This window comes from Malaclemys terrapin, chromosome 10 (genome assembly GCF_027887155.1).
Source record: "Malaclemys terrapin pileata isolate rMalTer1 chromosome 10, rMalTer1.hap1, whole genome shotgun sequence".
Classification (NCBI taxonomy): Eukaryota; Metazoa; Chordata; order Testudines; family Emydidae; genus Malaclemys; species Malaclemys terrapin.
Window position 1 is genome coordinate 49,471,735 of NC_071514.1, and position 26,447 is coordinate 49,498,181.

Below are 26,447 nucleotides of genomic sequence, written 5' to 3' on the forward strand. Positions count from 1 at the left end.
TGTAGTGGAGGAAGTTTTTATTTGGAAACATTGTATAACTGCAAAATCCAACACTGGGAGCACGACTGATGCCAGAGCATAAATTTTACTACTGGAAACATGGGAGTGTTGGACATTTGCTGTATAAGTAAAAGACAAAACAATTCTCACACTCCAATACCAGGACACTATAGCAATCTTTAGAATCGAGTTACATCCAAGGAATTCTCTGCACTTACAATTAACCCCACAGTGCAATAATCTACATATATGATTTATATAGCATGGGAAATTGAAAATTCTTGCTCCATAATGTATGAACATGTCAAGTCTTTCATAAATAAACATCCAGTGAAGAGAAAAAAATTACATTTCTAGTTCCTATTTATACATAAAAGTACTCTAAATGGCAAATGGGTGGAAAGTTGCACATAGGTCATGCCAAACCCTGAAGCAGGTTTTGGGCAGCCCATCCAGTTTAATATTGAAGTATACACAGGACAGACAAGTCACTAACATTCATTGCGCATTTACAAGAGATCCACTACCAAATTAAGACAACTGTACACATTGTTGAGAGACCATTTTCATTCTGGAGCTTGTTTGTTTTAAATGTGGGTTTGTTTGTTTAATTCTTTACATCATACTCTGTGGTGTTTACTTTGTGGAAAGGATCAGGGCAACAATGAGGCCATAGAGACCCAAGACTTCAGCGAAGATCAAGATCAGGATCATTCCCACGAATAACCTGGGCTGCTGCGCTGTCCCCCGTACGCCTGCATCACCCACAATGCCAATGGCAAAGCCAGCAGCCAGACCACTGAGGCCCACACTCAAGCCAGCACCCAGCTGAAGGAAGCTCCTGCAGATCAAGGATGAGACACGTTTAGTGATGAATGATAAATCTCAAGTTCAAGGGCTGGGTCAAAAAAGGTAACTGCCATTTCTCTGTAGATACAGCACTTCCACCACCACTTTTGAAGGGGGAACCACACCCTCCTAAAGGGATAGATATTCCATCACAACCTCAGCGGGGAACTTCCCAACTGTACACCTAGCTTTGTCTCCCACTACACATGTGGGTGTAGTCTTGGAAGATGACGGATGTTTAACATAATTGGGAATCTCATGTTCAGGCGTTTTTTTTTTGGGTGCGTGCAGACCCTGACAGGACATCAAGCCCATACACTATCTGGAAGCATGCTTCTGAAAGAGCATTAGTAATTTAGTCAGTCAGTTCCAAATACTGGTAGCAAATGAAGCTATGTAAGAATCAGACTGTCCATTAAACATTCAAGGCTCTGGCAACTATAACTGCCTAGAAAACACATGCACAGCTAATGTGTACTGTAAGGAGTCATTTTGGTATTAAGTTCTATTCCAATATAAGTGTTTGCCATACTGTGCTGCAGATAGAACAATTCAGAGAAAAAGTTGTAATTCTATTTGTCAGGACACCTGGCATAGCCAACTCCCTACTCCCAAGAATAAAGGTAGAGCATAATTTCACTTTCTACTGCTGATGGACAGCATAGCACAGTAACTCCTGCATTGTGATGCAGTCATTTCTAGAATCAAGGAGTTTAAACACTATCACACTGGACAGTTGAGGACTGCCAGTCCCTCATTAACTTGCATAGAGATGGTTTCCCAAACTAAGAGTGCTTAAACAGATTCCTAATTTGTTAGGGCAGAAGAGTTGCCACTTGATAGGGGACATGCCTTCATTTCAGTATCTGAAGATCTGTCCGCTTGTGTTACCCAGTTAGGATTAAGACAGATTTTAGTGGTCCTTAGTAGGACAGACATTTTAGGAAGTTACAGAATTACAGGTGTTACTGCCACATTAAGCCAGTCCTTTAGGGCTTTCAGTTATTATTGCAGGCTTCCAAGTCTTAGGCTAGTTCCAGCCCTTCTAAAATCCAGTCTCTTCCAAGCTTCCTGAGATTGCTCCAGGTGCAAAAAGGCAACTGTTGAGGTTAGCATAGCTAAAGGATTTGCCAACATGCTGGCATGCTCTGAAATAAGCAGTAACTTGAATTATTCACAAATGTCTCCTGGGTAACTGGTGCATACCAAAGCTCAAATTTTGCATATTTGACCAGCCTAATTAAGTTAGCACACCTTGTAAAGGGTATGGATTTTAAACAGTCTTTGTTCAATCAGGAGCTGTACCATAAACAGGGACTGTTTAAGTTCCTCTCACTGTCTGATGACCCCTTTCTTGAACTGCTTATGGGCCATAGTGGGACAGCTTTAAATGCCAGTAATAGATGGAGAAATAGAATGGCAAGGTTGTCTGACCATGTATTGAAGCTCTCCATTTTGTATGATGGACTGAGTTCCTAATAGGACAGTGGAAAGTGGATCTGAACTTTGGACCCAATTGTTACAGGATTACAAGCTATTCTATACCTATAAAATGCTCTCTAGGTACTTCATTGCCCATATCACCACAGATTCCAAGTACTCCATAGTAAGTGGCTTCTCTGCAGTAGTGTTTAAGTGGTACCTAGTCATTTGACCAGGGTCAAGAGTTTCAGGTTAACACTCCCAACACTGCTATTGACAGGTGTAGCAAAAACTTACTTGAATAGTGTGATGCCAGGTGCAAGGGAGTTGGCAATAAGGACTGCCACTACCAGGCCATAGATAGCTATAATACCCGCCATGACAACAGGGATGATTGACTTCATGATCAGTTCAGGCCTCATGACAGACATGGCTGCAATACCTGTGCCACTCTTTGCTGTTCCATAAGCAGCTCCCAAAGCTGGAAGAGAGGAAAACAATGTTAGTGGTATCCCTACTAGACCATATTCACTTATGAGAGCATGGTTTTCTAGGCTATTGTACCCTGTTAAGTTGCACAGGGCTTTGCTAGTAGGTAAACAGGCACCAACTTCAAATATTTCCCTGATCTCCCATTTGGTGGGGAATGCTGAAGTAGGAATGACTTGCTCAAGGCAACAGTAAGATTAGAGTTCTTCCAAATTGAGCCTGTTCTACCCAACACACTGTAGCTAGGCTATAAGGCTAGTTAGCATATGCTTGGGACAGAAGGCTGTTATCTGGAAACTGCTATTTCCTACATTTAGGATGGTCTAGTTACAGGGCACTGGCTCAAACATAGGCATAATCAGTGTTCTGTTCCCTTTGATTTACTGTTTAACTTAGCATCTCTAGAATTAGGACATCACCATGCCTAAGGTTTGAATCAATGTCTCCTCCACAGTGCATTTAGTCAGGCTACCAGCCTTCACCCCAAGCAATGACAGTGAATTAAGTCTCCCAGCAACTACAATTGAGCATGTGTTGAGTTAACAACCAGCAGTAAATCTCAGACCTCACTGTATGGTCATTGAAACCTGATGGTTAAACAGGTTAGGATGAGGTTTCAGTAGAAGGGCATAGGAAGAAGTTACAGGTGCTACACATCTATAATTACTTAAGTGTGTCTAGGAAGGCACTTAAGATTAATGCCAGAGGCATACTAAAAAGTATCCCGTGTAGCTTTATGGCTTGAAGACTTTGTAGACACCCCGATCAGCTACAACATCACCAGCTCATTCACCTGCACATCCACCAATGTTATATATGCCATCATGTGCCAGCAATGCCCTTCTGCTATGTACATTGGCCAAACTGGACAGTCACTGTGCAAGAGGATAAATGGACACAAGTCAGATATCAGGAATGGCAATACACAAAAACCTGTAGGAGAACACTTCAACCTCCCTGGCCACACAATAGCAGATGTAAAGGTAGCCATCTTACAGCAAAAAACTTCAGGACCAGACTCCAAAGCGAAACTGCTGAGTTCCAGTTCATTTGCAAATTTGACACCATCAGATCAGGATTAAACAAAGACTGTGAATGGCTATCCAACTACAGAAGCAGTCTCTCCTCCCTTAGTGTTCACACCTCAACTGCTAGCAGAGCACCTCACCCTCCCTGATTGACCTAACCTAGTTATCGCCATACTGATTTATACCTGCCTCTAGAAATTTCCATTACTTGTGTCTGATGAAGTGGGCATTCACCCACGAAAGAATAAGACTAACAGAAGTATTGGAGCGTAAAGGTGCCACAGGACCCTCTGTTGCTTTTTACAACTGCCATATCATATTTCTCCTTTACAGAGGAGTAGTCTTCAGATGTTTCAACAGTGCATACAATTGAAGAGTCCAACCCACACTGCAGGAAAGTTAACTTAGCTAATTCACATTAGACTATTGCACTCAATTTTAAAACTTGCCCAAGTATGATGATCTGGATCTCTGCTAAGGGGAAGCTTCCTGCAAGTCAGGGTGTTATCTGCATTGCCCCAGAGACATCTGTTCAGAGACCTGAAACTGCACTACAAGTGTTTACACAGGCTGATGCAACTGAAGCACAGTTGTGCTTAGAAGTGTAAGGATTTTTATGGTTTCCTCTTGAAGTGAGAAACTGTTATAGAGCAAGTGTCTGCAACAGCAGGCTATTTGTACAGAGGCTTGTAGGAATCCCATGCTGTTTACAAACAAGAAACAGTTGCTGTCTAGGTAACTGTTCACTATTTAAAATTCCCTGACTGATTCAGGTTGCCTTACATCTCTTCCTTGTCAGGTGCTGACAGCTGTTGGTTCTTTTTACTGCTGTTCTATTAAGTGCAAATAGTTATTCAAAAAAACAACTCATGGGGTAATAAGATGCAAATATGGGACATCTTCCTGGTATTCACTTAGTGCCTTGGTAAGTCCATGATTCTGGGTTAGGCCTCCCCACACTCCAGCTTTTTGTTGACTCTTGACAAACTAACATAGGAGCTTCTCAGGACATTGTGATCTCAGTACTACAGAGCTTCTGAATAAAGGATTTCAAATAAAGTCCTTTTCTACCTTTAGAGAGCTGGTACTTTAGTGAAATTCTTCATGCTTCAGTGTAGCGGCAGGTTTAGGCAACAGCTATGCTGTAGAGTGGTTCAATACTTCAAGAAGGCCAGTGAGTTGTTACAAGAACATCTTTCACATTTGTCATTAGAAGTTCTACTTTATTCTTTGCAATATCATTTCTTACAAATTACAGAAATGTCAACTGAAGCCCTGGGCTGAATTTATCATGGTAAGTATACAAGTTGACAAAGGAGTGGTCTTGTTAAAGATCTAGTTTTGAAGAGTCCATGTAGTCTACAGTAATTTGGTTCATACCATCTTTTACAGTCTGTAAGGCATAACCTACAACTTCAAACAATGCCAAGTTTAATTATGTAATATCCAAAAGGAATTGGCCCTAACAGTCTCAACTAAGTTTGTGCCTTCTACCAGCAAACTCAGAAAGATACTATAATCCAGCTCTTAGAGGCCAACCTGAAGTTTGATTAGGAAAACACCAGGCACCTAGACATTATTAACTTGTTCAGCCTTTGCTTCCAAATTCCTCATCACTGCATTTGACATTCTTGGTTTAGCACGCATCAATACTCCTAGAAGTGTTCTAGGCAGGCTATAAGATGAACCTTGAGTCTTGCTGGGCATTGAGTCCAAGATTTAGATACTATCCTAAAAAGATATGCTCTAGTAATTTTGGGGAAGTTCTATGGCCTGCATTATAAAGCTTGGGACCATTTGATCCTATAGTGTAACTGACCTTTGAATTTATGATTGTTGGTTCCTGATAGACCCAGACAGCTATACCACCACTTCTTAACATTTGTTTTTTATGCAAAAAGTCAGCAATATTGTAACTAGTTACTTATCAGACTCAGACATGTAAATTCTGACCTTCCCCTACCCAGGCATAGGTGTAATAGGTTTTTGCTTCAAACCATAATTACACCACTAGGTTTCTAGTTGCCTTAGGATACAATCCAAGAGCCTTAAAATTAATGCATTTCTAGAACCACGCTGTGTTATGATTTTAGGATACATTCCTGCCCCGCCCCCCCAATGAAAATACTTTGGGGTAGCTATTTTGCAGGAGCATAGAGAAGAGAAGCACTGATAGGGAGTCGAAGGTTTCTGTTAGTTTCAACCTGCTAACAAGATCAGTTAACATGCCATATTCTTGTAATCACAGAAGTACTAAAGAATCCTCTCATGTGAGTATTTAAGCATGTTATTGTATGAAGTTGTGCTTTTGAAAGGCATGGTTTTTTAGTTATATGGACAGGAACTAGTCAGTTTCTTGCTACTGTAGTTATAGATGGATAAGGGGTTTAGATTTAATCAGCCCTTGGCTGGTAATAGGAAAATTCTACACTGGTAGGATGTAGTAAGCTAGAGTATTTAGTTTAGTGTATTCAAAACTGGATTCTGATTTTGGCATGCCTTAGGAGATGGCACAACTTTCTGCTGAGACTGAGAAAGTAAGAACAGCTATATTAGGTCAGACCAATGGTCCAGCTAGCCCAGTATCCTGACAGTGGCCAGTGCTTCAGAGGGAGTGAACAGAACAAGGTAGTTATCAAGTGATCCATCCCCTAGTCTTAGCTTCTGGACATCAGAGGTTGAGACGTAGAGCATAGGGTTGTGTCCCTGAACATCTTGGCTAATAGCCACTGATGGACATATTCTTCATAGACTTATGTTTATAAAAAAAACCCCACTAGCTACATTTTTGGCCTTCACAACATCCCCTGGCAATGAGTTCCACGAGTTGACTGTGCATTGGTTGAAGTTCTTCCTTACATTTGTTTTAAGTCTGCTGTTTACTAACCTCATTGGGGGACCTGATTTTTGTATTGTGTGAAAGGGTAAATGTTTCCCGATTAGTTTTCCACATAGTTATAGACATCATATTCCCCCCCTTAGTCGATTTTCTAAGGGGAACAGTTCCAGTCTTTAATCTCCCCTTGTACAAAAAACAACTTCCATACCCCTAATCATTGTTGCTCTTCTCTGCACCTTTTGCAATTTTAATATATCTTGACATAGAGCATGCCATGCTGGTTGCCCTATTCATAATGTGGGTGTACTGTGGATTTATACACTAGTATAATGATTGTCTTATCTATTCCTTTCCTAGTGGTTCCTAGGATTGTAGTAGCAGTCAAAGCTAACATTGAGCAGATGTATCACCTGCAAGCTTTGTTTACCCCTTAAGATCACTGTTTTCAACAGTCCTAGATCTGGACAAGAGTAAAGTACAGGTCCTGTTACAGCTCCTTGGGGGACCCTATTTTGCTCTCCATTGTGAAAATGGACCATTTATTCCTACCCTTTGTTTCCTGCCTCAACCAATTACTATGAGCCCTTCCTTCTTATTCCATGACAGCTTACTTTGCTTAAGAGCCTTTGATGGGGGACCCTGTCAAAGGATTTTTGACAATCCAAGTACTATATCAACTGGATCAAAGCTTGCTGAGACCCTCAAAGAATTCTAATAGGCTGAGGCATGATTTCCTTTTACAAAAGCCACATGGACTCACCAACATGTGTTGATCTATCTCTGATGATTCTGTTCCTTACTATAGTTTCAACCAGTCTCCCTGGTACTGAAGTTAGACTTACAGTCTAATTGCCATGCTTGCCTCTGGAGACTTTTTTAAATAAAAACAGCAGTATATTAGCTATCCTCCAGTCATCTAGTACAGAAGCTGGTTTAAGTGACAGGTTACATACCAGAGAGATGAAACTGCAGAATATTTGAGTTCCTTCAGAACTCTTGGGTGAATTCCACTTGGTCCGAACACCCTTTTATATGGGATTGCAGAAAGGGAGTACTAAAGTTGTGCAGATACGCTCACTAGCTTACTAGTCAAGACTTCCCACTGAGTTTCTTAAGCCACACAGTGGCTGAGAATGTGCTGATCTTGCAGAAGTCCAATTATGTTTTCTGCAATGCAGTGCACAATTCCAGCAGGAAGGCAAAAGCACAGCTTAGCCAAGAGTTCCAACTTCTCCAGAATATTGGTCATCAAAGTTTACTTTGGAATGATACTCAAGTTGTAAGAGTGGTCCATCCTTCTGTATACTGAAAGAATCTGTATGCAGGAGAAACATCCTGGACAGCTTCCAAGTCACTCAGCATTGGCTCAACTGATTCAGCAACGATTAAGCCAATTAATGGGGGGGGGGGGGGGGGGGGGGGCGGGCTATGCTTGGACTGCAAGCTGGGGTCAAACTTTGTCTAACCATTCAAGTCTTTGAAAGATTCTGGAGTGGGTCAAAGCTAATCCAGAATAGGGAACACAAGTGACCAGATTTAGTAGATCCATTACAAAATTATTACCGCTGTAAAACTGTACACGCCACTTGCAAGCTGGTGCTTTAATGCAGGACACAAGTTGCCCAAATATCACTCAGTGTACAGCAGTTGTTTCAGGTTGATTAGATAATTTATTTACAACTGCTTAAAGTGCTTTTTGCAGGCAGACTGACCCCCAGGCCTTTACTGGGACAGATTAATGAAATTTGGGGCCCTAGACCTACTGAGAGTCAACTAGTAGCAAAGATATTTTAGAAGCGAGACATACAGGCGCTGACTTTCCAATGTGCTGGGGGGGGGTGCGTGACCCTGGCTCTACCCCAGGCCCCACCCTTCCACCTCTTCTCACCCCCTCCATGTCCCTGCTCTGCCCCCCTCACCTCCAAAGCTTCCTGCATGCCACAAAACAGCTAATTGTGGCAGGCAGGTGGTGTGGGGCCAGAGTGGGAAGTGCTGATCCGCAGGGCCTGCCAGTGGGTGCTCAGCACCCACCATTTTTTCCCCTGTGGGTGCTCCTGCCCCAGAGCATCCATGAATCTGCACCTATGGTAAGATGCAATATTGAAATTTTTCCCCCTCCTACCCATTTGAGATGGAATAAGTTCTACCTGCACTAGGTTTTTTCACTGCTTGGTGTGAGCCATTAGAGGAAGTCTGCATTTTAAAATCAGATAACTGTTTCCTGCAGCTGTTTGCAACCCCAGAGTATTGAATCTAGAAGTGAAAGTAATTACTGTAAATTGTACCATATCTGACAGGCACATAACTAGGATTAAAAAGAAGAACAGGAGTACTTGTGGCACCTTAGAGACTAACAAATTTGTTAGTCTCTAAGGTGCCACAAGTACTCCTGTTCTTCTTTTTGCGGATACAGACTAACACGGCTGTTACTCTGAAACTAGGATTAAGTTTAGAGGAACTGTCAGTTTTCTAGTTCCTTTTTCTATACCTTCCTCCTCCAGTCTTCCCAGGGAGATTAAAGTAGGAATTTTTTTTTTTTTTTTTTTTTTTTTAAGTTTTTAGGAAGAGTTCCTCCTATTGCTGTATGACAAGTCCACAAATAGGGGAAAGCAAGAACTATATAAAAGCAACATTTGGGGGGGGGGGGGCGCGGGGGGAAGAGTCTGGCCTGGACAGACTTTTTGCATCTTCTGCAGGAAAGTGTAGCTTCTGGGAATGAGGAAGAATTCACAGTGGACAGCCAAATATGCCTTTCTGTTCCTACAAGTCTGAGGATCTATTTAGAACATTTCCGTATTTGAACAGTTTGGCAATGTTTCTCTTTCTGGAAACTAGTTTTGCAACACAACTTTGTCAACTGCTTAGTTCAGTTCTCATAGCCAACTCATCTGTTGCTGCAGACTTTTTACAGGGCTAAGACTTCAGGGAAGGGTTGGGCAAAGCCAGAGTTCTAAAGCAGAATAAGGTAAGAAAGAAAGTCACACTGCATTATCCACACAGTGTGGACACTGGTCAGGAATGCTGAGGGGTAGAAAGATGTTAGGGTAAAAGTTAAATATTAGAGGTACTTCAAGATCTAGGGCCTTAGGCATTGCCCTGAAGTCACTCAAATCTCCAAATTTTAGCTCTCATTTCTAAGTCTTCCAGCCTTTGCAGTGAGACCTAATTGATGCAGCAGTGTTTGCTGAGGTCTGCAGATTGATGGAGATGATAGCACTGAGGGAGTGGGGGAGACCAATACTTCCCTTCCATTGAGATGGATTGGAACCTCTGCCCCTGCCAATGCCATCCTGGCAGGACTGTGTAGCAGCTGAAGTGCAGAAGATCCAGCCTACCTCAGCACCTTGGCTCTAGAGTAGGTATCTGGGACATCCCTGCTGCTACCCCTACTTTTGGTGGGGGCACTCAGTTGCCATCCTTGCCGCTCCTGATGAAAGGTGGTCCCATATTGCTGTCCTTGCATCTTTGGAAGGAGCCTCTGCCACTCCAAATGGGCATGGCTATCCCATGAGACAGCCTTACCTCATCTCCCTGCCATGCTGTAGCAGGCCTAGGGCCAGATTAAGACAATCTGCATATCACCTTTTATGATTCATGGCCAGGGGAGTGGTCTGTGCCATTTGCTTTTTGATGCATATGCAAGAAGGGTATTCCTGAGAGTTTTAGATTAGAAATTCAGGTCCTGGCTATATTGGAAGAGGATTTGAACTTGTCAAGTCAAGAACTCTGAATGATTCCAGCAATTGGGGGTGGGGTGGGGTGGAAGAAGGTATTTTTAGTCCTACTTTAGAACTTCAGTGACTAGTTAAGAAAAGGAAGCTTTTCACAGCTTCTGATCCATTGCTAATTGAGATCACACAAATATCCCTCTGTATCTTCAACACCAGGGAAAGTTGCACGGGGGGGGGGGGGGGGGGGCAGAACCCATCAGCCCTTGTTATACATCAAGGGCTTAAAGTGACTTGCAAAGAAGTCGTAAGTCTGAATCCATATTTATGGCCAGGAAAGTCCTGGCTTAGTTTCACAGACAAGATATAATCCAATATTTAAAAAACTATTTCAAGTGATTAAGGGATCTCATTGTGGCTATTACAAGTGCTGTATACTTTTGGGTGGATGAGATATTCAGCTAGGTAGTTGGAGAATCAGACTGCAGATGGCCATTGTGACTTGTTCAATTATTCACAGCAAGACCATACTGAAAGCATAAGCAGTATGAAGTGGAAGGATTATCTCTGCATTAAGGTTGTACAAACAACCTTAACTAGTTTAAGTTTGAATTGCAGAACTTTGCAGTTCTGGGAAGTGGTCAGAAGACATTTGATTCTTCACCAACTGTGCAAATGAAGTCACCATAATGTTAGTTGCATCCCATGTTAATGCTACATGAAGTTTGAATCTAGCCTGAGACTCGAGTCTTTTCACCTGATCTGCTGAAGACTTCAGTGAATTTATACAGGTAGCCTCTATTGATCTGTGGAAGAGGTTCAATTTTGCAGAGTTTGAGATAGTCAGTACAGGCCACCTGGAAGCATAAGAGACTTCACACCTTGAAGTTCAGCAAGGATGTTCAGACTTTGAAGATTAGGAGCCAGTCACCACAAATTCCAATTACATAGCCAGACCAGCCATCCCAAACACATTCTACTCACTTGTTCAATTAAGCAACCATTTTGAGTTTTAGGTCAAGAGATCTAAAGATACTTCTCAAGATTTCAGGACTCAGACCCCAAAATGCTCCAAGTTTGAGGTGAATTGAAGAGCAATTCCATGGCAGGCAGCCATTTAGAAGTTTTATATTAAATTATCTTATTTAAAAGTTGAAGTCCAGGCTAATGGGTAAATAGGCTACAAACTGTACAGAGCTATAGTAGTAATACCGTAATTCTCAGAGCTGCAATATCTCTCATCAGTCAGGCTTACTGACTACTCTCCTGGACAGAATATGGATGCAAGTTGAGTTGCTAATGTATAAACATGTGATCAGACCTAATTACAATACTCCGCAGTTTACTTCTGTCCACCACTAGTCATCAAGTCTCAAGTTCCTCATTTAATCAGACCAGAAGAAACCTCATTTCTTTAGAACGTGTAAAGAAATCTTGAGTGTTTGTAAGAGCAGTGCTAATTAAGATTTTCCCCAAAATAGCTCATTGGAAGGCAAGAGCACACTTATGTTCTTTGATGAAGGATTTTCGTCAGGACTCTGGAATGAAAGCTACATATGGAACTCAACTGAGGCAAACTTGGATTACAGTTTATATATTGAGACTTAGAGGGAAGGGATCCCACTTCACATTTGGGTTGTTTTACATCATAAGTGGGTCTAGGAAAGGATTTGACAGTCAAAGGCCTGAATGCTTAGGACAGTATGTAGTCTGCCTGTAAGTAGGTAAGTTAGACTACAAGTGAAGACTTGTTTCCACAAAATGCTGGAAGCCTGATGTCTCATTTATCACAACCTTTGCTCTAACAAGGTTTAGATAAAATCAGATTGCTGCATTTACTTTTGTTTTAAAAAGAGTTTCTCAAATGTAGTATGAGTGCAACACACACTAGTTCCCCCTTGAAGTACTGAGGGAAGTGGAAGCCAGTTGCTTGTAACTAAGGCTACATTTTAGTCATGGGTATTTTTAGTAAGTCACATGAGTCATGGGCAGTAAACAAAAATTCATGGCCCCTGACCAGTCATACTAAAAACACTGGTGATTAAAACTTGGGGGGCTGCTTGGGGGCCCTGCAGGTGCTGGGGAGGGGGGCTGGGACCTCCACTAGTGTTGGCAGGCTCCCTACCTGGCCCTGCTGCTGCGGAGGGGGGAGGGGAGGGGCACAGAGTTTGGGTGTGGTAGGGGGCAAGGTGGTCTCTGGTCAATGGGAGCTGCAGGGGCAGTGCCCTGGACAAAGGCAGCATGCAGAGCTGCCTGGCTATGCCTCCACCTAGCAGCTGAGTGAGGGGATGTCATTGTTGCTGCTTCTGGGGAGCACCGTAACCTTAAACTGGGGCCATGTCTTATGTTTAAACTAAGCTAGCTAAAGCATTAAGTTAACCTGTTTTCTGCTCTCTTCCTCCCTCTTGCAACCTGCGGAACAAACACCACACACACACACACACACTTAACACTTCCCAAAATACTTTGCAATGCCTGCAACAGCGTTAACATACAATACTGATCTGCCGCCTCAAAAAAACCCTAAAAGAAAGGGGGCCTTTGGGGGTGTAACAGCTGCTTCTTGGGAGTCCCCCACATAAGCACCACCCAGAGCCTGCCTCATCCCATCCTGTGCTGTGCCACAATCCCCTGCCCCCTCACACACCCAAACTCTGCTGCTGGGGAGGGTGTGTGTGTGTGTGTGGGGGGGTTGGCAGCATGTGTGGGGGCCCAAGACTGGCCCAGCAGTGGAGGGTGCAGAAGTCATGGAATCTGTGACAGACTTAGTTACTTCTAAACTAGAGTCAGTGAACACTCAGTTTCTATTTAAAGGCAGTCAGACTTATCAAGTCAAGCATGATGTGTGAGCAATAGTGTGGGAAAGGCCCTCACTTACCACACACTAAGCAAGCAAGCCTCCACCCTCAGACACCTCTCTATCCAGTATTTCATCTGCTATTTCTTAGGCTAGGTCTACACTACCCGCCTGAATCGGTGGGTAGAAATCGACCTCTCGAGGATCGATTTATCGCATCCTGTCGGGACGTGACAATCGATCCCTGAATCGACGCTCTTACTCCCACCTCTGCTGGTGGAGTAAGCGCCGTCGACGGGAAGCCACAGAGGTCGATTTTGCCACCATCTACAGTGGGGTAAGTCGGCTGCGATACTTCGAATTCAGCTATGCTATTCATGTAGCTGAATTTGCGTATCTTAAATCGACCCCCCCCCTTTTCAGAAAGACAAGACGTCATGTTCCCCTCTCTACTCAGTTGAAGGCCCTTTATACAGGATTCTCACTCATGGAGAACAAGTAACTTGTCTCAAAGGAAGAAGTTAGGAGAGGCAAGCATGGGGTGGGGAGGAGAAAGAGGGAATCTTTTTTTTTTTTTTTTTTTTTTTTTTAAACTAAAGGACTGACTTAAGTCCTAGGCTGTTCAGAGTTCTAAACATGGTTCTCTAATAAGTTTGCCAAGGGCACAAACATCTAAAAAAGCCTGAGTTGAGTGGACTAGGAGAGGGCCTTAGTCTGCCTTTGAGTAGCAATCTCAAGGCCCCTCACCTCTGAAGGCCAGAGTGTTGTGTTTGAAGAGGTACTGCTTAGAATTTTGGATTTCTGCCCAGGAGAAGAGACTAGAGTGAGAATCCTGCAGATATGGTATCTTGAATATATTGTCTTGTTACTGGACAGTAGCTAGGTTCAAGGAAGTATCTCCATATGAATCTCAATTTTGGAAACAGAGTAATTTAGATCCTCAGTCCCTGTTCTGGTATTTAAATTAAGTTATTCAAAGTCATAAGCAACAGATCATTTGGATTCAGTGCACACTTAGTAAATGCCATTAGTAACAAATTAAAACAGTAGTGTAACTATAATCTTACAACTCAGAGACTTTAAACTAGCAACCATGCCTTGCTCCAGTTAGTGTTTTAAAGCAAAGTTCTCTCCCATTTCAGGAATAGCAACTGTATGGTCCTATCCAACATGCACACAACACAACTAGTAAGAAAGCATAAATTCTAGTGGGGCTGGCATTTTACAGCTTACTTGGTGGCTCATGTGATTTACCATAAGCTTGAAAGCAGGGCTTTGGAGCGGTGCTCCAGCTCCAGGCAAAAACCTGCAGCTCCCCTGCCCTGGAGCTGCTCCAGGCTCCTCTCCAAAGCCCTGCTTGGAAGTGCTGAGACAGGGTATGGTAAAAGCTTTAAGGGTTACACCATAGGAGTAAACTTGAACACAACAGATGAGGTAAAGAGAAACTAAAGCCAAGTCTCAGAAACGGGCTGCCCCAATTATACTGGCCCCCCCAATTTTTTAAACTTTCATATGCTACCATGAAGTATGTTAAGTCAGATGCTGGATCCTTTTGCTGTTTCCTTCTTTGGAAATTTCCCTTGACAATCCTGCAGACTCACAGCTTGTACCTGGTACAGGACAGCAGCCCATCTACTAAGTAACACAGGCCATCATGAAGCCATTTGTCTGGCATTCTGCTCCCCCTCAGGGAAGAGCAAAGTGTAAGATCTTTCATCTAGACTTGGAGACCAGGGGTAGGCAAACTTTTTGGCCCAAGGGCCACATCTGAGATTAGAAATTGTATGGTGGGCCATGAACGCTCACAAAATTGGGGTTGGGGTGTGGAAGGGGGTGAAGCCTTTGGGGATGGGCCAGAAATGAGGAGATCAGGGTGTAGGGGGCCTCTGGGCTGGGGGGAGGAGGGCTATGGGGATAAGGAGTTTGGGGTGCAGGAGAGTGCTCTGGGCTGGGACCAAGGAGTTCAGAGGATGGGAGGGGTATCAGGGCTGGGGCAGGGGGTTGGGGAGAGGCTCGGGGTGCAGGCACTGGGCAGCGCTTACTTCAAGTGGCTCCCAGAAGCAGTGGCATATCCCTTCTCCAGCTCCTATATAGAGGCACGGCCAGGTGGCTCTGCACGCTGCCCCGTCCGCAGCTCCCACTGGGGTGTCATTGGTGTGCAGACGGGGCCATTGGTGCACGTAGGAGTTGGAGGGGGGCCATGCTGTTACTTCTGGCTGGAGCATGGCAAGCCCTAGACCCTGCTCCCCAGCAGGAGCTTGAGGGCCAGCTTAAAACAACTAGTGGACCAGATCCAGCCTGTGGGCTGAAGTTTGCCCACCCTGATGTAGACTATGAAGCTTACCACCAGCCATAGCTTATTCAGAACTAGACATGAGACCCATTCCTTCAATCTCAGTTTTCCTACAGTAGTTACACATTTCTGTACTGTAAATTCACTTCTAATTGGTGTGAACCAATGCCCATGTTCAGTCCAAAGTCATCTTACTTTGAGTGGATTCAACTTTTCCCAGGTTGGTCTGCTTTAGAGGATCCTCCCCATAGAAACAATATTCTAAAAGTTACACCCACTTGCAGTACTTCCACAGACTAATCCAGTTCATCTGTACAGACAAGGGAGGAAGAGACTTCATCAGTTGCTCAGATACTACAGTGATGGGTCCATACGAGTATCACTTCAAAATGATCAGAGTGAAAACCCATGATCAGTTTCACTTGACTGATAAGGACAATGGACAGTAGGAAACATGAAATAGGTTCGTAAGCAACATGATCAAGTCGAGAACAGTCATACCAAGACACCCTGATTTCCTTCTTTGACAGGATACTGGAAGGCAGTGGATGGGGAAGCTGTAGATGTGATACTGATTTTATTAAGGCTTTCACAGTCCCACATGACAGTCTCAATGTAACTAGTGAAGTAACTTCATCTTTCTAGATGATACTATAGGGTGGTTGCAAAATCATACTCAAATGATAGCAAACTATTGATATATAACCGAGGGGGGTGGAGGGGCAGTACAGTCCTGTAGAGGTCTGTCCTGGGTGCAGTATATTCAACATTGTCATTACTGACTTGGATAATGGAGTGGAGAGTATGCTTATAAAATCTGCAGATGACACTGATCTTGAAGAGGTTCTAATTTTACTCCCCAAAGTGATTATAATTCAAAGTGCCCTTGACAAGTCAGAGAATCAGACTGAAATCAACAAGATGAAATTCAATAAAAGCAAGTGGTAAAGTACTACAATTAGAAAGGAAAGAAAAATATCAAATGCACAAATACAATATGGTGGATAACTGGGGATAGCATGAAATACTGCTGAACTCTTGAATCTGGGGGTTATGGTGGACTCATGCAACTTGTGATCAACAATGTGATGCAATTGTGTAAGAGGCTATATCATTCTAGGATTTATTAACCTAACTGTCCTGTTCTACTCAGCACCAGAAAGGCCGCACCTAGAATATGGTATCCAGATCTTCCTTGAAGCTCAAACTGGAGACATCCCAGAGAAGAACTACAAAAATGAGAGAAGATTTAGAAAACCTAACCCATGAGGAAAGCTTAAAAACTAGGTATGTTTAGTCCCAAGAAATTGGGGGGGGGGGGGGGAGAGAAGAGAAGAAAAGAATGAGTCTTCCAATATGCAACAGAGGGTCCTGTGGCACCTTTGAGACTAACAGAAGTACTGGGAGCATAAGCTTTCGAGGGTCAGAACCTCACTTCTTCAGATGCAATCTGAAGTAATGGAAATCTCCAGATTTGGATTCCAATATGTTAATTGGATGTCAACAAGGATAGTGATAAATTGTTCCCCGTATCCACCGAAGATAGGAGAAGCAGTAATTAGCTTAATCCACAGCAAGGAAGATTTAGGTTAAATGTTAGGAAAAAACTTTATAATTATAAGGGTAGTTGTGGAATCCCTATCATTGGAGGTTTTTAAACAGTTAAACATTGGGGATGGTCTAGGTTTACTTGGTCCTACCTCAGTGCAGGAGACTGAACTAAGTGACCCTCTGGAGGTCTCTTCCAGCCCTGCATTTCTAGGATTCTGAGTTGGTGGCAATACTAAGATAAGTTCTAATGTGAGCCTGAGGGTGGAGGGGGGGACCACACACACCGTTAGTCAGGCAGAGTCATTTAAATTTAGCTATCAAGTGTGAAAATAATTCCAAGGCAGTCCATAGATGCTATGAATTTATGGTAGTGAAAGAACCCAACAGGCAGAGAAATTCTGTAAATGGGCCCTTGTTTGATACAAGTCTTGCAGCAATGATAAAAGGAACCAACATGCACAAGACTAGCCATCTGCCATTTCTGAGATATAGCAAAGCAGTATTTCCGCCATCAGAAATCTTCCATCTGCTTGCAGTCTAACAAAAGCATGATCCTGTTTTAGGACAAATTCAGGAGATTAAGTGAAACTGCATCTAGGATTATGGCCTTAAATTATGATCAGGGTTGAAAGTGTTTGAGACTCCCAATAACTCTTAACACAGCAACCCTCCAATGTGAAGTCTCCACTGATTAAATGCAGAAGCAGACCATTTGGTCTTGAAACCAACCAACCCTCTATTTCATTTTCTGATGGGTAAGGATGTGCTGTAGGAGTCAGAACATGGAAAGGATTATAGAATTTGACCACTCAACAGCATCTGACATTTAGCCACCCACACATTTTACAGACTGGAAACAGGGGGGAGGGGGAAGCTATTTAAACCACAAGAAATTTAGATTTGACCACTAAGTAAGCAGTCTTAAGATATCCAAATACATCAAGGTCACAGTAGCCTGTCAGATGCGGCTAGTGGCCACCACAGTATTAGCTGACCAAAACAAGTTCTGCTAGCTATTTACTATAATCAGAAATCAGTGTTCAAACCCAAAACAAAAGACTATATGCAATACTGTTTCCACATCAAGCCTGCCAGGACAGAACAAGCCTTGAACTTTTTTTTTTATTAATAAAAAGTCTCTGAAATACAAGCCTCACAAAAAACAGTACACAAGACTTATTCAAGTTAGAAATGTATGACTTTAAAAGAGTTGTGTAACATAGCAAGTCTACTACATTAATTGCCACGGAGCTCAGATGTTCTTTATGCAGAGTCTTAAAGCCATCACCTCCCTCCCCAGAGAGGCTTGGTAGCTTCTCACCTCTAAAATCAGTTTATTTTGAAACAATTAACGCTTAGGCAAGAAGCACTGGAACATACTGTAGTGCTACATCCCAGTTAGAAGTGCTACATGACATTGTCAATTTTAATGCTAACTTTAAGTCTGCATGTTCAGTAACAGATCACAAATGAACAAGATATTGCCTCATTTAGTACAGATGCTCCCCAATTTATGCAAGCGTTCCATTTCGGAATGCCTTGCATAACTCTAATTTTGCACATCTCCAACCATTATGCCAAAAAAAAAAAAAAAAAAAAACCCAACCATTTCTAGCTTACGGAAAAAGTTCCGTAAACTCTGATTTGCACATGTTGGGTTTACATAACTCGGGGAGCTGTCTGTGTACCCTGAATTGACAGGAATGTCAGCAAGACTCAGCTGACGACCAGCAGTTCAGAAGCAAACATGGAACTAGAAAAGTAACTCTGAATGAGTGACAAATCTATGCCCAGCCTAAGTCTGTATAAAATGATTGCAGCTTTCCAGAGCCTAGTTTACCAATCTCTTAAAGAAGGGAACTAACAGTAGTATGAATTTGTTAGCTTTAGGACTCATTCATATAAAGCTTCATCAGATGTAATAAAATATTACTAGTCTTCACAAAAAGTAATCCCTTTAATCTGTTGACAGGACTAGTTCACAGCCAGATAGTCTCTAGTACTCCTTCACTTCAGTTGTATATGCTCACACATCAAGAGCAGGTTTCAAGACGCAGTCATTATGTAAAAGTGAAGAGCTCAATGCCACAATATCATCTTCCTGCAGTAGGTATCTAGCATTCAGGATACAAACATTAGGCATTAACAAGTTACTTGAAGGGTGTTGAGGCATATCTAGTGAGCTGAAGTGTAAAAGTGAAACAATTCAAGTAGAGTCAGCAAACTATGGCCCGTGGGCCGAATCCAGCCACACCAGGTGTTTTATTCTGGCCCTCAAGCTCCCGCTGGGGAGCAGGGTCTCCTGCTTGACCCCCTCTAGCACTCCAGCCGGGGAACAGGACTGGGTGCTGTGCCCTGTGGCTCCCAGAAGCAGCTGTAGGACAAGGATTTTATATTTGTATAAGAGGTTATGATTGACTGTTATAATGTAGTATGTATTAATGTATGATCTGATCATCCTGCCAGCCACCCTTTCTGAATAGCAGAAAGGAATGACCCTCTAGGACATTGGTAGAAATGCATCTGACAGACTGCCAATGTCTGTACGGATGTTAAGGCAGGGACAGACCAGAACAATCCTTAGGGCTGATTATGGTCACCCTCTTTTAGGTGAAGTTGTATAAAAGATGGGGTCTTGTTTCCTATATGCATTAGGAATTAGACCCTCTAGTTAAATATAGATTTCTTTGTTTTAAGGTTTAGTTAGTAAGACAGGATCTTGTATTGTGTCTATATTAATGAGATTAGAGGCATGTTGAAGGCCTGGGCCCCCATGTGAACTGTTTTGGTCATAATATTTATTAAGGTTTAATTTACAATGTCTTTTTTGCTCAACATAAAACACTGCTGTTTGTATACCCTTGAAGGTCTCTAAAAGACTTTGTGTGAATGAGGAGTGTATGCATCAGGAAAAGATAAGGTCTGAAGGCAAAGTCAGATGGTGAAGAAAAGAGGAGTGAAGAGAACCATCAACGCACATCCATAATTGAGGAAGGGCAGATCGACCACCCTGTGGTGGAGGCTGGCACCCCTAAAGACAAGATGATTGATTAAATCGAAACCAGGACAGGATGAGCCTCTCTGAAGTGCTTGGAAGTGTTAACATCAAAAAGATACCAATTAAGGAGTAACCAGTCATAAATGACACAGCAAAATCCATTGACTTCAGAGAAAAAGGACAGGGTACTTTGCCATGGAACTTTGGGTTCGTCTTGCCACAACTCCAGGAGCATTGGATCGCGACCAACAGAGCTCCCTCTGCAACCAATCTGGCTGGCCACTAGATAGCAGTCCAGAGTCTGGATCAAACTATAAACATCGACTGGCAGGACTGTGTGCATGAGCGAGAGAGACTGAAAAGCATATATTAACTGCTGTATTCTCAATAAATGCAGTGTATCGCCCTTTCCCCTGAAAAACATCTGGTGTGCTTTCTAGAAATACAACACAGCCACATGGCCCCCGCACTGGCTCCTACATGTAGGGGCAGCCAGGGGCCTCTGCCCCAAGCGCCGCCCCTGCAGCTCCCATTGCAGAGGCAGTGCCTGCTGATGGCGCAGCATGCAGTCACTTGGGCGCAGGCTCCCAGCAGCGCTTACCTCAAGCCTCCTCCACACCCCATGCCCCAGCCCTGATCCTCCTCCCATTCTCCAAACCCCTTGATCCCAGTCCAGAGCCCCCTAAACCCCTCATCCCCAACCCCACCCTGGAACCCTCACCTGCACCCCAACCCCAATTTTGTGAGCATTCATGGCCTGCCATACAATTTCTATTTCCAGATGTGGCCCTCAGGCCAAAAAGTCTGCCCACCCCTGAATTGGTGAGACAGGGTGGTTGAGGTAATCTCTCTCACCAACAGAAGTTGGTCCAACAGAGACAAGTTTTTGAGCTTACACAGAATGACCCAAAGAAGAGCTCTGCGTAAGCTTAAAAGCTTCTCTCACCACCTAAGCCTTACCATTGACCTGGGTGTCTATGCAAGAGTTCTGTCATCATAGCTACACTAGAACCTCACAGTTACAAACCTCTTGGGAATGGAGGTTATATGCAACTCTGAACACCATGTTATGGTTGTTCTTTCAAGCGTTTACAAATGAACATTGACTCAATAAAGCTTTGAAACAGCATTTTTCTTCTGCATAATACTGTCAATTTAAATGAAACAAGCAGAGAAACAGTTTCCTTACCTTTTCAAAAAAATGTTTAAGTAGTTTACATTAAACTTTACTGTACTGTATTTGCTTTTTTGGCCTCTGCTGCTGCCTGATTGCATACATCAGGTTCCAAATGAGGTGTGTGGGTGACAGGTCAGTTTGTAACAGGTTCTACTGGGGGTGGATTTACTATAGAGACAGAACGAAGCCTTCCACCATTGTTGTACTTCAGCAGCATAAGCACAGGTTGAGTAGTGTTAGGGGCTCAATTCCTTCCAACTCAACAGAACCACCTACTCTTCCAAAATGGGTGCCAATGGTTTAAAAAGGTAGGTCATTGGGTTTTCAAATGAATCTGAACACTTGGTAGGGTTTGGCTATCCAAGCTGTTAAGACCACCACCTTCTGTTTATTCAAATTCGTGAAATCCTCTTCATCCCAATTCAGTTTCTTTCTCAAGGAAAGACCACATGCCCACCATTTTCCTCCTCCAGCCTTATAAGCCATCCTCTGGCAGATGAGGGTTAGACAGCCATCTAGAGCTATATTATGCAGGAGTCTGACTGTGGGCAGAGTTGCTTCTATATACCCAAGACTGTAGTACATTAATAATAAAAAACAGATATACCTCTCAGAACTGGAAGGGACCCTGAAAGGTCATTGAGTCCAGCCCCCTGCCTTCACTAGCAGGACCAAGTACTTGTTTTTGCCCCAGATCCCTAAGTGACCCCCCTCAAGGATTGAACTCACAACCCTGGGTTTAGCAGGCCAATGCTCAAACCACTGAGCTATCCCTCCCCCACTGCCTTAACAGGACTATCACTGCTGATCCAGACAACAGCATTCAAGACTTGGCGATGACCTACTGGCCCACCCTGTCCTGCAGGCAACTTAAGTCTATGCTCCAGCACTTTCTCAGCAATGACTGAAGAGCAATACCAACCATCTACATCAGTAATCTCCAACCTTTTTACACCCAAGATCACTTTTTGAATTTAAGGGCAACCCAAAATCTACCCCACCCCTTCCCTAAGGCCCCACCCCACTCACTCCTCCACCCTCATTCACTTTCACTGGGCTGGGGCAGAGGGTGGGGTATGGGCTCTGGGCTGGAGCTGAGGGGTTCACTGTGGGAGGGGCTCTGGACTGAGCATGGGGCAGGGGTGGAGGGGGTGAGTGGTGCAAGCTCTGGGAGGGCTCCAGTTTGAGTGCAGGAGAGGGCTCGGGGCTGGTTTGGGGTGCTGGCTCTGGGAGGGGGCTCAGGGCTGGGATGCAGCTTTCTACCGGGCAGCACTTCCCTCCTGGGGCTCCTGGTCAGTGATGCAGTGTGGCTGCCGCTAAGGCAGGCTCCCTGCCTATCCAGGCTCATGCTGCTCCCAGAAGGGAGCAACATGTCACTGCAGCCCTGGGGTCGGGGGGGCCAGCACATGGCTCTGTGCACTGCCCCTCTGCAAGCACTGACCCCACAGCTCCCATTGGCCACAGCTCCCTGTTCCTGGCCCACAGGAGCTGCAGGGTCAGTGCTTGCAGGCAGGGGCAGCACACAGAAGGAGACCTCTGCCCCCTCCCCCCAGGGCCACACTGGCCACTTCCAGGAACAGTGTGGGGCCAGGGCAGGCAGGGAGCCTATTTTAGCGGCAGCCCCACTGTGCTGTTGGAGATTGTGATTGACCAGTTGGTGACCACTGATCTACATCATAACACTCTACTGCAGAGAATAGCATCTACGTGCAGAACCCATGAAAGTAGCCAATAGGGGAAACTAAAGGACACCACCTAATCAATAAAGATCTCTGTCTACTGCTTGCAAGTGTAGGTATGACATTTTGGACTTTATACCAAAAATCCTCCCATCCAGCAGGCTGATCTTCCACAAGCCTACTGGTACAGCAGAGACCTAGGTGTTTAATATCCAGATCATGTTGTGTTGGTGACCAAATAAGGAATGAGTTGCCCAGTGTACATTGCAGAAGAGCTGCAACAGATACTTAAGCATTTTTATTGATTTAAATTCAGTTGTACAAAGTTGGGGTGGGGGGGTCAGAATTTAATGGCAGCACATGAAATGCAAAAAGTTAGCTTTATAACCTTTAACAAATCATGTCAAAATAGACAGTTAATATTTTTAAATGAAGTAGGACGTTCTCAAGCAGCATCTCCCACTTTGCCTAAGTTTCAATCAATGGAATTTTGTCCATTTGTGTACACAGTGAAACTTATGTTTGACATCTAAAAATAAAAACCTAATCCTTCCAAGCATAATTTTATCTAAAGATTTTTGGAGGCACTCATCTACAAATGGAAGTATGGAGAGGCTTGCTAGTTTCTGCTTGTGTAATGATCTTCATTTTAAAAGAGGTTAATTCACCTGCCTACTTAAGGAATATCTGCATATATTTTGAACTAAACAAGGATGACTTGTGTATCTTGCAAGTGCCAGACATTGGAGTAAAAATGGCTAGTCATGGCTGGGAAAAGTTGAAGTAGTAATGCAATTGTTTACATACTATTTTGTCAGTGGCCTTTGCCATATTTACAGTTTTACTTAACAGAACTAAATCCAGCCTTTTCAAACACAAGTCAGTATTGCACCAATGTAGTCCTTTGTGTATCGAGTACAATGAAGGACTGGGTGATTGTGCAAAGCCTGTGAAGGATTCACTGCTTTGAGTTTAGTGGCTGAAAGTGGTTTCCTTTAGATTTTCCCCATATATGAAGTGAAAGAACGTTCCACAAAGCTTTTTATTCTACAAGAAGAAGAAGGTTCCTAGAAGGTGTCAGTGACATATTTGCTTAATGTTATGATTAACACATCCAATTCATTGGACTGAAGACCACATCTCAGAAGAGCTAGTTGGTTAACCAAGGTTTACATTTATACTGACATTTATAGGGGGATAGCTCAGTGGTTTGAGCATTGGCCTGCTAAACCCAGGGTTGGGAGTTCAATCCTTGTGGGGGCCACTTAGGGATCTGGGGCAAAATCAGTACTTGATCCTGCTAGTGAAGGCAGGGGGCTGGACTTGATGACCTTTCAAGGTCCCTTCCAGTTCTAGGAGATGGATATCTCCATTAATTATACTATTATTTTTAGAATTTGTCAAAGTTTAGTCTGTCAAGTATTAACAGCGAAAGTTAATCCATATCCTTAAGAAAGTGATCTAAATTTACATCATTTAGGTTGGATGGAATTTAAGTTACTTGTTAAAGGTGACCATAGCTTCATAAGCCTGAGACAACACTTACCCTGTTTCCCCGAAAATAAGACAGTGTCTTATATTAATTTTTGCTCCCAAAGATGCGCTAGGTCTTATTTTCAGGGGATGTCTTATTTTTCAGAAATGAAAAATGCCTTATTATCGGTGGATGCCTTATTATCGGGGAGGTCTTATTATCGGGGGGATGCCTTATATTACAACGAGAGGCAAAACTGTAAGTAGGCCTTATTTTCGGAGGATGTCTTATTTTCGGGGAAACAGGGTAGTAGTAGTCATATGACCCTGTATCCACCAACAGCTCTGGGGTCACTCACTAAGTCAGAAACTCACTCAAAATGGTCCTGTTTTCTTGGTAGCCAGGGTTGCTCATTACTCAGATTTACAGTAAGTGGTAAATATTTGCCCTGGTCTCCTGAATTGGAGAGACCAGCTATTGTAGATCAACCACTTACATGCTCCCTCTCTGCAAGGCTTCTATTGGTCAGAAATGTGGACACCTATTCAGCCATATGGAAACAGCCCCCCCAATTCACAGCAGCATTGTCCTTACAGCACATTTGCTAGGAAAAGCCCTCTCAGGAGAGCACCTGTACCAAGTACCCTAGGAAGATGGTTAAGCTAGCTCAGGCCATCCGCTTTAGGCTCTTTGCCATGCACAATTCTTTCCTACCACCCCCCACACCCTCCCTGCAGTCAGGTGATCAGCCGGGGGCTCCTCCGCCAGTTGTCTCCCTAGTGACGCCAGCCTTACAGACCCTCTGCGTCTCACCCTGGAGACCCCTCCCTCCGGAAGCTTCCGAGCGCCCCCGGTAGCCCGGATGGAGCAGCTGGGAAGGGTTGGCGGCAGCAGGCGGAGAGAGCCGAAAAGTTTCGGTAGGGGGAGCCGCAACAAGCGACGGGAACTGCAGGCTCAGCGGGGTCCGCCCCCGCCGTAACAACCCGAAAACCCAGCGAATAGGCCACCCCCGCCCATGCCATGCCCGTGGAGCGGACAGCGGCATCCTGGCTGCCTTGCGGTGGAGCCGCTCCTATCTCCCAGACACCCCGAAGTGTCAGCTCCCCAGCGGGCGGCGCTGCCCCAAGACGATCGCAAAGCGCGGTCAAAAGGGACAGCCAGGGGCGAGCCCGACCTCCACCCCCAAAGCACGGTGGAACAGCAAGTCCTCTGCTAACACCCTCCGCCCTTCAGTTGCCACTCCCCAGGTCCCGGAAGCGCAAGCCTCCCCTATACACCATCGCGGGGTTAATACGTCTTCGCCCCCGCCCGAGGGCCAGAAAGAGTCTCCCACTCCCCCCGGGTAAGGGCGCAGGCTCCTCCAGCACCACGCAACCCCCCAGCGAGGGAAAGCAACTCTCGCCCCCGGACCGCCGACAGCTCGGGAAGGGAAGGAGCCGGGGGTCTCACCGCTGAAGACCATTGCGGCAGAGGCGCCCATCACGGCGAAGAAGGAGGCGTACGCGGGAGCGTCTTCGGACATGGCTGGGCGGTGCTTGCGCGCTGCGGGGAGCTGACGGTCTCCTTCTGCCTCGGGGCTCCGGCTCCTCAGACAATTCTCAGCGCCAAAACTGCGGAGGCCGCTTTGGGACGGGGTCGGGGCACAAGCCGAGCTGAAGGAGTCGGATGCAGGAAGCGGTGGCAGCACAGGCACTCGGCTGGGTGCCTACTGACGTGCGCTGCCTACGGACACTGCGCTCTAAATACCCAACCACCGCAGGACAAAATGGCTGCCGCCGACCGGTCACGTGACCCGCCCGCCGGCGTTCCCTCCTTCCCCCGCCCCTCGGGGATCAGACCACTCACAGCCAGGTGGGTTTCACGCCTCACTCATGGACATGCAAACACTATTCCCCAGCCTATAACACCGTCACGCATATTATTCCCCGCTGCAAACCAAACAGATCCCATCCGTCGGTCTCCAAGCGGCGTGAGAGAGGATCTGAATATCGCTTTCCCTCTTCTTCCTTGCGCAGATGGTTTAGTCCACTCCCCACTTCACTTCCTCCCGGCAAAGGGTCCGCCGCGTCGGCCACAGCTGAGCGTGATTCAGCGCACATTAACATATGGGGCGTGTCCAGCACAGCAAGCCCCTCCTCTCTTGGATTTGCGAAGAGATAAAGACTGTGGAGTGGGGGTGTCTT

At 44.6% G+C, this 26,447-nt stretch overlaps 1 protein-coding gene across 1 annotated transcript; it reads right to left on the reverse strand.

Moving 5' to 3' along the window:
* On the reverse strand, nt 1–26,034 carry ATP6V0C (ATPase H+ transporting V0 subunit c). The gene is made up of 3 exons (XM_054042927.1): nt 25,714–26,034; nt 2,569–2,752; nt 1–841 (listed from the first exon to the last, which is right to left on the reverse strand). Exons 1-3 carry the CDS (start codon nt 25,784–25,786, stop codon nt 637–639), a joined length of 462 nt encoding a protein of 153 aa, XP_053898902.1. The 5' UTR covers nt 25,787–26,034; the 3' UTR covers nt 1–636.
* Between the last annotated feature and the right edge of the window lie 413 nt (nt 26,035–26,447).